The sequence below is a fragment of the Saccostrea cucullata genome, unplaced genomic scaffold (genome assembly GCF_032062105.1).
Source record: "Saccostrea cucullata isolate Sc308-1 unplaced genomic scaffold, CSIRO_AGI_Scuc_v1 ctg311, whole genome shotgun sequence".
Taxonomy (NCBI): Eukaryota; Metazoa; Mollusca; class Bivalvia; order Ostreida; family Ostreidae; genus Saccostrea; species Saccostrea cuccullata.
This window is the reverse complement of record NW_026930660.1, coordinates 369,209-381,475: the sequence shown is the minus strand read 5'-3', so window position 1 is coordinate 381,475 and position 12,267 is coordinate 369,209. Positions and strand designations below refer to the sequence as shown.

Below are 12,267 nucleotides of genomic sequence, written 5' to 3'. Positions count from 1 at the left end.
AAGATGACGTCATATCCTCGTTATGAATGTTGCTGATACCAACCTCATAATTACCAGTCATTCCAAATGGTGCATTTCTTTCCCAATAAGGTTGTGTATCTTTTTCTAGGTAATGATTAGCCTCTGTTTTGTCTCCCTGCGTTTCAGTAGAGTGTCGTGCATTTGCCTGATAGCTTCTTGAACAAGTATATATATCGGGATCACTGTTTAAATATGTCACATTGTTCTTGCAAGGCGAAATTTGATTTCCCACTGAGTCTGAAACATTCGCTGGAATGCTGTCTGCCTCATATTCTGTGATTTCTTCAGATTTTTTTGCTGCTAGGTCTGTTCCCAAGCTGCTAGAACAAATATTCATTTCATTGTTGTCACTCTTACTGTTTTCACATTTTATTTCGCAAATTTCTCTTTGTTGTGATATCTCAGCATCTCCTTTTCCGTTTAAATTTTGCGCTGTTTTGTTACACATCCACTCGACATTATTTTCGGATTCGCTTCCGGAATTCTAGCATTCTTTGGAATTTATCATTTTTTCTGACTCCTCGTGATAAGTTTTGCTTGGGATTTCGTTTGACTTGGATCTTTCTATCTTATATAATAATGATTGCATCCCTTTTAAAGATTTTCTAGTTGGCTTAATTCCATTGAAGGTAAAATGCCTTTTCAACATCCTGACAAATCTCGTCTGTAGAATATGTGTAACCTGCAACCACATCAGATGGTAACTCCAGGATCGTCTGAAGTGTTTGATGAGATAGCTGTGTTATTTGATGAGACACAAGGAAGCGTTGTTTTTGTGAGCTTCCCTCCATAACAGCAGATAAGATTTTGAAAGACTCTTTTGCACTCTTCTTAAACCCGTCAACTGCTTTTTCCTATTAGAAAAATTAAAAGATAAAACATCTTTATGTTTATGAATGAAAATGTGATAATAACTTCTCAAATTGTTTTTCCTAAGAGTCCAAATGAAGGATATGAAGATAAGGAGCAGTATTCAAGCGCAAAGTCCATAAAACAATACAAAACAGGAGCAGAGCACACACAGACCTCCAGAACATCAGAGGTAAGATTAGGAGCCACGGAAGAGTGAGCATCCCCCTGTCAACCGGTCGCACCCACCGTGTGCTCCTTAAAAAAATAAAATCCTTTTAAACAAAGATACACAGCGGTTTCCAGTAAATGTTCCAAAAAATCTCTTTCTTTACTTCTCACAAAGATATTTACATTAGTGATGGAGAAACCTGAAGAGTACTTTTCAACCATATATTCTAGAAGAGGTGTAAATCAGACGTGGATATTAAAAATTTTAAAGGAACTTTATGAACACTTGAAAGCACAACTTTTATCAAAATCAAGAACATAAACGATGACGACTTTTCAACTTTATACACATCCATTCCAGACAGTGAATTGAAGTCCAGGCCTCTGATTTTATTGACAGTTGCTTTTTCAATCAAAGTACTGAAAGTGCTGGGAAGCGCTAAGCATATTGCAATTTGAAATCATCAGATTTTATTTAATATAAAATTGCCTGTTGTATTGGAATTGAAGCAGTTGAGAGTGCGGCTGCACTAGGGCGAGCACAGTTGTTTGATACATAATCAAACATGTGAATCTACCCGTTGGGATATGAGTTCAACATTGTCTTATGCCTTTTTATTTTAAGCATTTTAAATTTTCGTCCGCTGTCAAAAGATCAATCAATTTTATATACAAAAAATCGCAGAAAAATATTTCTCCTTTTTCTATAATAAAAAAAAAAATAAAAAAACAAAAACAATATGTACACATTTTTATGACAGATATCTAGTCCAAACAGCCATATATTTCTCCAACCTAATATAAAAAGGAAAAAAAACTTTAAAATATTTTCTTTATCCATCGCCTTATAGGAGTCTAAGAGATGTATATTTGAGTATAATTTGCAATTTATTGGAGGGGGATAGTCGATGAGTTTTCCGACCTTTAGACTTTAAATGTAGCTATACATTTGCTTCAAAATGTACATGACTGTATATTTCTAAATAATTTTGAACATTTGAAAATTTCGCTCAATTTCCTCTCATTTATGTGCAACATCGACAGCTAAAATGTTCTGGTGATATTTTTTAAACAACAAATTTATTCCGTTTTTACACTGTTCGAGTACGAGAGTTACAATTAAATTGAAGTTTGGCTGTTTATGACTGCTTTAAATTTAGAAACTGCACTTGCAAAACAAAGATGTTATTTGTTTATTGCGTCGATGAAAAAATTCTTATTGACAACATAATTATTTATAAGAATTGTGAATAAAACATCTCAAAAATATTCTCACTAAAATGTTTTTTTTTTTACACATTCAGAAGCGGTTCATAAATTTACGATTTTATAGAAAAGATTTTACAAAAAATACATTAATGGAGTGTGTGAGATATTTATACAATCGCTTCGAGCGTCCATGCACTATTTATAATTGATAACTAAAAGTTAGACTACATGTAACATTTTGTTTTAAATATGCTACAGCTGTGAATCATACATTTTTAACACTTAACATTCAGTACCGACACGATTTAAAATCAACTGTACAACAACAGTGTATATACAGAAAGGCATGACAAGAACCGCCCTTATCTAATAACAGTACAATGTACATGATATTTTTACCTACTTATTGACTCCTATTATTAGAACTGCGCGTAACTCAGTATTACATTATAATAGCCAAAAGATAGTTTGGAATGTCCAATTGCATATTTTTAGAAAAACCATTGGAGTTATCTAATTTGCTTATATAGTGCTGAATAGCAAATGGAAGTAGATTTACGGCGAAAGAATGCGCTTAGCGCCTAATTAAAATGGGCCTCGTAAATTTACTTACCTTGAATTTGCAAAATTACTTTCAATTGTTCAAAAATATTCTGATTACACATAAAAGTACGTGGTACTAAAAAAGTTTTTGTTTGACTATATCCACGTGGCTTATAAAGACCAGGTCTCCCAACAATGGAAAACCCAGGGGTACCAATTACGACTCGTTATTAGCAGACCTTTTTTTGTATTCATATGAAGCAGACTTTGTTCAAAATGTTTTACCAGAAAAGAAGAAAACACTTGTTGTGGCCTTTGACTCGACATTAAGATGTATATCGACGACGAATTTAAATTAATAATTAAGTCTAATGCTGACAGCCGTTTTTTTCATAACAATGCTTAGGCCATTATTTACACACTGAGTTGTCCACGGATTTCCTGTGTTATTTCCAGATCATGTTACATGCGTATCTCTAAATTTATGTGATAATTATATTCACCCTTATCTAAATTATTTCGTTAGATTTTATAAGTGTGGAACCTTAATACGTTTATTCTTTGTATATTAAGTAAGGGGAACTGTCAAATGCTTACCATATTGGTGGAATTTTAGCGAGATGCAAATTTAGCTATTTTTCATAATTTTTTTTTATTTTTAGCGAGAAGTAATTTTAGCTATTCAAAAAATGCTCACAAAAGAAGCTATTACAAGTAAAACGCAATTAGTTATTAGCGATATTCGCTGATATTGCGAAAAGTAAATCCACGCTAAAAATTCTGCTTTTCAGTAATTATCAACTTCTGTGCTACATTCTAATGGCATAATGTATAACACAAGGTATTTTTTTTAGGTTGAATGTTGCATTTTACGCTACAGGTAGGTGTACTTTATGATCGGTTAGAATTTGTTTTGTAATGGTCAATGCACACACCTATTTAGGTTTCAAATTCAGATTATACGAGCATAAGATTACCTTGGCTTGTGTATAAAAAGAATATTTATCATGAAATACGACAACAGCAAGCCCCAGCCTATTATTATTTTGTGCAAGAGTATTTAATAGAATAAAGATGAGACCTTCAGATATAACAAAATGTCATCGTGAATCCTTGTACATGTACCTAAAGGTTATGAAAAAATTGTCTTACTATTTTTTCTAAATCATTCATTTTCTCTTGTGCCTCCTTTTTATGGGAACGGACAAATTCATCCAGTTTCCTGGCGAGGAGATTTTTCGTCTTTTCCACCTCTTGTGTTACTTTCTCTACAGTTGCTTCACTCTCTTGCTTAAGATTCTGTTTCAACTTTTGAAATTCCTTTTCCATTTCATTTGTGTCTTGAATAAGTTCACGAAGCTGCTCTAACAGCATATCATCTTCCTTGGAATTCCGCGTTTCCGAAATGTCTTCTAATGATTTGACATCAACACAAGAACGATGCTTGGTTGCAAAACAAACACTGCAACAAAGTTTGGTGTGATCAACGCAGAAAACTTCTACTGTTTTACCACTGTATTGATCACAATAGTATTCAATTTCAGGGAAAATGTCTTGATTTCTAAACTCTTCAAGTGTGATAATTCTGTGATTCTTTATTGCATTAAACATAAGATGGACATTTTTGCAATCAGCACAGACAGGATGCGCACAACTGACGCACCAAAACGATGACTTACTTGTTCTGTTTTGACGCCAACACGCTCCACAGTTTTCACTGTGGTCGCCAGATTTCTCCATCAAAGTTAAAAGTAAATAGTTATCAGGAAAATTCTTTGTCCAGTCTTTCATAGGTAAATCTTGATTTGGAGGATTTACTCTTTTCCGACATATCGGACACGCAAAATCAATTTTGGAGGCGTTGATTGTTGATTCCATCGAGGTTTCGATGTACGCATTCAAACAAACCTCACAAAAAGTGTGCAAGCATGGAAGGTATTTTGGTGTTTTCATCTGTTCCAAACAAATTGGACAATCAAACACATTTCCAGCAATTGATACTTCCTTTTCACTAGCCATGTTAATCTGCTGTTTTCGTAGACGTGCGTACAGCCACCCGGAAATATAATACCTGGTGTATTCACTAAGTTATCTCTAGAAATTACGGGTGTCGTGCCGTTTCTCTCTAAATCCCTTTCAAACCGAGGTTTATTCACCGCAGTGTACTTTAACGGTGATTTGTTTCTCTCCACTAGCTACCTAAGCCATTTGCACCATGTTTATAGTAGCATTAATCATACTCATATACACATTAAATTGGAGAGTGATACAAGTATATTGTTTTAGTTGGGGATTACAGCAGTTTGTTTTTTTTGGGGGGGGGGGGGGGTCCTAGTTCATTGTATATACCTTTTTGTATGGAGGCGTTGTAATTGTTTTCAATATTATCCATTAATTCATTTTAATTAAAATGCACGACCATATCATTTGTGTAACGAATTAGCAATTCATAGTTGTTAGTATGTGTGTTTTTGCTTTGACATTATAACTGATAGTGGTTCAGTTGAGAATTTGATCGCAAATATACCGCATAAATTAGTATTTCACGTAAAGTCACCAACATAGTAAATTGAAAATAAAAGCTTGTTTAATTTATCAATGGCACTTTTAAATACTGGTCGCGGGGAAAATTGTCGGTCAGATTGACTGATTGATTGATTGTATATTGTTTAACGTCCCTCTCGAGATTTTTTCACTCATATGGAGACGTCATCGTTACAGGTGTAACGTTGAATGTTGACCCCCGTTGAAAATTGACCCGGGGTCATTTTTCAACGTTGAATATTGAACCAGGGGTGTTTTTTCTCCGTTAAAAATTGAGACCAAAAGTCATTGAATTCATACCCGGGGTCATTTTTCAACAGCTTGATATTTTTTTCTTATCCCCCATGACCTCAACAAGTTGAAAATAGACTCTGTTGAATATTGACCCCATCTCAGAGTTTGAACATTGTTTTTAACTGGGAAGTTGTTTTACGGGATTTATAAGTATCTCTATATTTATATTTCGGTTTCAATTTTTCCCCTTTTCAAGAATAATAGAAATAAACCTATCATAAGGTATATATATATACATTTTAATCAGTACACTATTTCAGTTATCTTCAAGCATGACAACATTATTTTTGGACAATACTTTCTTAAATCCACATCCATAAATAACTACAAAACTATGAAAAGAGCATAAAACAAAAAATCCTGGAAATCTAGCTGGTGTCTAGAAAGAGAGCCCTACATTATACAATTATAGCCTTTTGATGAGGTCAATCCCTCGATATATAGACCGTAGAGAAAGCATATCGACCGAGCACGAAGTGCGAGGTCGATATGCTTTCTCTAAGGTCTATATATCGAGGGATTGTACCGAATCAAAAGGCTACAATTGTTTTATTATTTTTTATCAGTTAATAAGAAATGTCTTAAAATCCTTCTTTATAATACTCAGCACCTTCTTATACAAGGCATTGTTATGTCATTGCATTATGACGTCACAGTAATGAAAACCAGCTGCAGTATCTGTTTTTAGAAACATCCAGTCTATAAAGACTATTGTGACGTCAGAACCATTGTTGCTTCACAGAAGAATGTTTCCAATTTTAGGAACAACAGGTTTATAAATTTTTAAAATAGAAACATCTAGTCTGTAACACTTTTTATACTTGATCATGTGATCCAGTTTGAGCCAATCAGACAGTTGGAACAATAAAGAAAAATAATAAAAAAAAATAATATTGATCAGGTGGGCAGAACATGTCCCATCTAGTTAAATTAATTTAGTATAAAAATTAACAAAATTAAAAGCCTTAAAATTAGAAATGATCGAATCCAATGATAGGTTATATTTGTGAAAAGATCAATATAGTGACCATAACATGTAAATAATGCTGACTTTAAACAAGGTTGGTGAAATCCCTGTAACAAACTTATCTGTCAGTAGCCTGCCTCGGCCTAAAAATCGATCGTTTTCGGAGTATAACCTTGAGAATGAGAACCAGAGTTACAGTCTGGGATGGACTTTTTGATCTAAACAACTAAAAAGCGCATTCCCCTTCAAAGAAAAGCGAGAGAGAGAAAGAGAGAGAGAGAGAGGATCCTAAAGATTTTCTGGGAGGTGGGGGTATGGTTTCAAAACCCTCTGAAATATTGTGACAAAAAACCATAAACAGAATTAACAAACGAAACGCAATAAACAAACAAGCAAACAAAATGTGGAAAGGGAAGCTTGCCATTGTTGAAAAACAAACCATGTTTCTCTAATTGGATGGAAGGGCCGCTTAAAAAATTCCTCACAATCTATCCTGTGTTTCCCCGATTGGAGGGGGGGTGTATCTAAGGCAAACATTTTTTTATTTAAAAAAACTACAAAAATGAAGAAAATAGCCCGTCACAAATACAATGTGTTAATGTTGTGTATAACTAAATAAGCATTAAAACGTACTTGCATCATGCGTTAAACTCTCACCATTTTCCAAATACTAATATTAGGGATTTTAAAATAAAAAAAAGATAAAGTATTGTTAACAAAAAAAATTAAATAATCAAATTTATGAACTAAATTGTATATTGTGTAACTATGTGTCTTCCCACAAATTTTTATTAAAATAGAAAATTTGGTGTTATGGCTAAATAGTCATAACACCAAATTTTCTATTCTAATAATAATTTGTGGGAAGACATATGTTTACTAATAGGCTAAATATTCATAACACCAAATTTTCTATTTTAATAAAAATTTGTGGGAAGATATTCAGGATTTACATATACAAATATACTTAAATAAATATTACACGAAATATTGCGATCTTAAGCTTCACGTAACTTTGAAATCTAAGATATATTTTTAATATTTCATTCTAAGAATTTAACTGAATTACTGAATTAAGTGTGCGTGTGCATTAATTACATTGGCAAATTGAAAGTGCAGGGGGGGGGGGGGGCTAATTGAAAAAGAAAAAAAAATCAAATCTGAAAAAATTGACAAGACAAAAAACTGTCCATTGTCCAAACTAGTTGGGTACTTTCTCAAAGTACTACCACTTACTCTTCTTTCTTTGACTACACTGTAACGTGCCTGTTGAAAGCGGGGTGGGAGGGGGGAGGGCGCTTATCCAACTTCATATTGTTCAATGCTTATATCATGTCTATCTGTGGAAAAAAAGGGGTAAGTATCTCTAACCCCCCCCCCCGTTCCCGATGCCTATGGATTAAATCAGAGTTGTGAAAACCAAGTCATAAATATGTGTTTTTATGCTGTTGAATTTTGAACCGGTTTCATGATCAAAATTCAACGACCTGGCTCAGTTTTCAACGGACTAGGGTCTAAATTCAACACCTTTGGTCTCACTTTTCAACGTTGAAAAATGACCGTCGGGTCAATTTTCAACCCGGGTCAAAATTCAACGTTACACCGGTGATGGGCTTCAAATTTAGACCTATACTCGGCACTCAGGCCCATTGAGCAGTGTGGGTTCTTTATCGTGCCAGCGCCTACCATGGCACGGGACCTACGATTTTAAGGTCATATCCGAAAGACCCGTGACTTTCACTTTTGATGCTGAACGCTTGGCGAAGGAATAGCAGTACCTATTTGTACGTCTTAGGTTTCACGCGTCGCCACGAACGAGAATCGAACCCGGGCCTCCCGATCACGAAGCAAAAGCTCTACCAGTAGGCTACCTTGAACGGTTTGTCGGTCAGAGAATTATATTAAAATCTGTAAAATACTTTTTTGTGTGGAAAATTTCATTTTACAGCAGTTACTTTCACCCTTTTCATCTGCATAAAGAAAACAAAATTTAAAGACTTAAAAACTTATGTAAAAAGATATACATACTGATATAAGACGACTGATAAAATCTGCCTACAATGCTGGAATATCATATTCAATGTAATTATACGAGGGCTGTTCAATAAATAATGTCCTCGATGCTCAGAAAGAAGCAAACGACGTTTTTCAATGATTTAGTCTTCATGATTTTACTTATTAATCTCTTTTAATTCAAACACATGTCTGTATCATTTTTTATCCAATTTCTGATTGTTTTTAGAACTCATTTTAGGGTATGACCCTTATTATACTGGAAAATGGCAGATCCAGTGATTTCCTGGACTTGTTTTTTCCTTCTGAAAGGTATTTTTTTCAAGTTTGGAAATAAAAACAAGTCAAAAGGTCAAAGATCTGGCAAATATTGTTAATGTGAAAAAAACAGTAAGTTTCTGTTTATCCCGAAAACCCTTTTACTCTTCAGGGCATGTGGGTTTGGACGCCGTCATGAAGAAATTTAATATAGTGGATTCCTGATTTTAGGTCCTTCCTTTGATAAACCTTTCGATTTTTTTGCAAAAAAATTGCTTTCTAGACTCCTTCAGATATTAAACTGTCTCCCCGAATACGAATTTGAACAACAATACCACTAGTATTTAAGAAAATTGCATATAAATCTGTCTTTGTGCTCTTGCAATTCTTTGCTTTTGTCAAACCTTCGCCGTTTTTATCAAGTACATCTTATGGTTAATTTTGTTTTGATGATTTTTAGCAATAGATCCATGTTCCAATATCTGTTTGAATATCAAACAGGCGTTGGATAACTACAATTACTGATATTTTAAAATAATTGTTAAGACTTTCCTACACGCTGTCGTTTTCACTCATTTTTCAAAATATAGGGTGACCTTTGAGTACCAAGCTTTTTTACTGTCAAACGTTTTTTAAAATAGTGTAAATTACTCCCGATATGATGTCTATCAAATTTGCTATGTGTCTTAAAGTCAATCATACATAAGCAAACATTATTTGTTGAAATTTGGCAAACAGTACATAAGTTGTTATAATTTTTGTTGGCAAGGAGGGTACCCATTTTTGATACCCATTATATAATTTTTTTATCATTGAAATCCACCTGCTCATTTGTCTATAGAACAGGTATCGGTTGCTGTAAATGACACATATTTCAGTGAATATTTCTTTGGGATTTTTAACCAATTTTACAGCAGCTTTAATGTAGCCTTTATTTTCACTCTAGTTTACTGATTGTTTACCATTCATTTATAATGCAGTGTCTCGAAAAGCCCTTGTTTCCCAGCTTCTCACGATGAAACTTTGTGATGAAAAGTGGTCACATAAACTGTTATAAATTCAGTAAAGATTCAATAATGAGAGAAAGTCAAGTTTAATGTCACATGATATCTGTTTTGTATGTAATACAGTTCAGGACATTATTTATTGAACAGCCCTCGTAGTTTATTACACGGATCCATTATAGCTATTTTTTGATTCACGGTCCCATTAAGCGTAGCTGTGTTGTTTCGCTTTGTGTTCGAAAATCCTGGAGTTCATATTCTTTTCAGCAACAAACAGAATTAAATTTGTATAATAATTCGTCTCTAAACGAGTGGAAAATTCTCGAAGTGGACACCCCAATAAAACAAAATTCAGATTGGATTGTGGTATTACACATTATACATGTCTACCGGTATATTATATATTTCGTATTTTCAACTACAAATGTACACGTTATTTCCTTATCATATTATACTGGCATGTGATTTTGTACTGAAATAATTGTGTCCGCTATTCTCTACTACTCATTATGTAACATGTGCATGTTATGAAATGGAGTGTAGATCATTTATTCCATTTTTGTTTGAGTATGAACTTAAAGAGTTTCCCATCAAATGTCAACAGATAAATCAAGTCGTTTAAGAAGAATACTGCAGTTAGAGTAATATTCCACATCACTTAGATAATTTTTTTCGTAAACGATACGGTATATACCGGTGAGCTTGAAATAAAAGATATCATAGAATCTGACACATTTGTTTTATATTTGGATCCTTTACTAGAAAAAGACGTTAATGGTAATCTTTAAACAAAGCTTTATGAAAAACTTGATGGCTTTTCAATCGTCAACCTCCCTTACTTATGTAGCAATATGCCTTCTTCACCTGCATACTGAGTTTATATCTTTCAGTTGATTCGATGCCAAAGAGCATGTTCTATGAATGAACAATTGCTAAAGCTTGGTAAGTTATTGACAAACAAGCCGATGAAGTAAGAATATCAGTAGTCTTGTTTAAATTCGGTGTTTTGTAAGTTCTATGGATTACAATGACCTTGTCAGCAATACCTAATATCATGAAGTCAAATGCTTACTGACGATTTTCATACTTATTGTAAAGCCAATATTTACACAATGTCTTGTCGACATATTCTGCTGTTTTACCGTTGATGACTTGGAACACACGTCGGGTGTGATCGGATGCTCACTCCTCGATGGCACCCGATTCTACTTATGATGTTTAAGAGCTCCTCGTTTGCTCTCCTCCAGATTTGTAATGTTTGAATGGTCTTTTAAACTGAAATACTGCTCGTTTTCTCCATATGATACAAAATAATCCAATATATTCATTAGAAAAAAATAAAATAAGGTTTCAATACAAATCTGGTCCCGATATTTTTTTTTAAATTTGAAAGCAATGTTAACAAATAAAACTCATGGTATCTCAATCATCGAAATTACACACAATAAGAATACATAAAAAGTTTTGTTTTATGACCCCCCCCCCTCCCGGTTGTTAATTGTGACATATTTCCCGTACTTTTTTAAGTAGCAAAAGATATTTTTTCCAGAAATTCCAGAGATGGGATCAAGTGCCCAGGAGAAATCAACCCCTGTTAATCGGTCTCTTTCACCGTGAGCCCCATGTATAGAACATGTAAACAGAACAGTCCGTATTCAAATTTAGTATAAAAATTAGTATGAACCACGTCAGCAAACATTTGACCCAATGAAAGCTTAAATATAATTTAATTTGCGTCTAAAGGCCATTATAAGAATAATTAATTTTGATAAAGATTGACTTTTAACGAGGTTGTTGAACACCTTTTTACATCACCTTATATGTCAGTAGACTGGCTTGGATTTTTAAAATTGATCGTATTCATAGCATTATCTTGAGTTTCGAATACGTTGGGATAGGTATTTACAGTATGTAGATGATAGCTGAATTTTAACTACATAATTAAGGAAAGCTGAGAATAGGAACGCTGAAGACATCTCATTTGTCATAAAATAAAGCTATTTTTGCTATTATGGTCTATAGTCAGTAAAACACTTAGATATGAAACAGATCTGACAGATTCTGCATCGTCTTTTTTTTTATTTCTTAATTTAAGATGAGTCCAATTGACGATATCGACAACGTCTAAAATTGGATCATCTTATAATGGGCATTAACTTTTAACCTGGTATTTTGTCTTTAAAGACTCTCTATAAACATTTTTAAAAACAAATTAACCGTTCCTACAACGAATCTAATTTTCAAAAAGCTTACTTTAATATATTTTTCCCCATTATTCTCATTCAAATAAACAGAAAATTGCTCTCCGTGTGTTCGTCTTTAATGATTATATAATTTATTAATTGTGAAACATATCAAACGTTTTCTCTAGCAATGTACCATAAACTCTGAAAA

General features: G+C 33.5%; 1 protein-coding gene across 1 annotated transcript; it reads right to left on the bottom strand.

Moving 5' to 3' along the window:
• Positions 1 to 635: 635 nt before the first annotated feature.
• Positions 636 to 4,832, bottom strand: LOC134229507 (E3 ubiquitin-protein ligase TRIM56-like). The gene is made up of 2 exons (XM_062711252.1): positions 3,946 to 4,832; positions 636 to 875 (listed from the first exon to the last, which is right to left on the bottom strand). The coding sequence occupies exons 1-2, from the start codon at positions 4,810 to 4,812 to the stop codon at positions 636 to 638; spliced, it is 1,107 nt and encodes a 368-aa protein (XP_062567236.1). The 5' UTR covers positions 4,813 to 4,832.
• Positions 4,833 to 12,267: the final 7,435 nt, after the last annotated feature.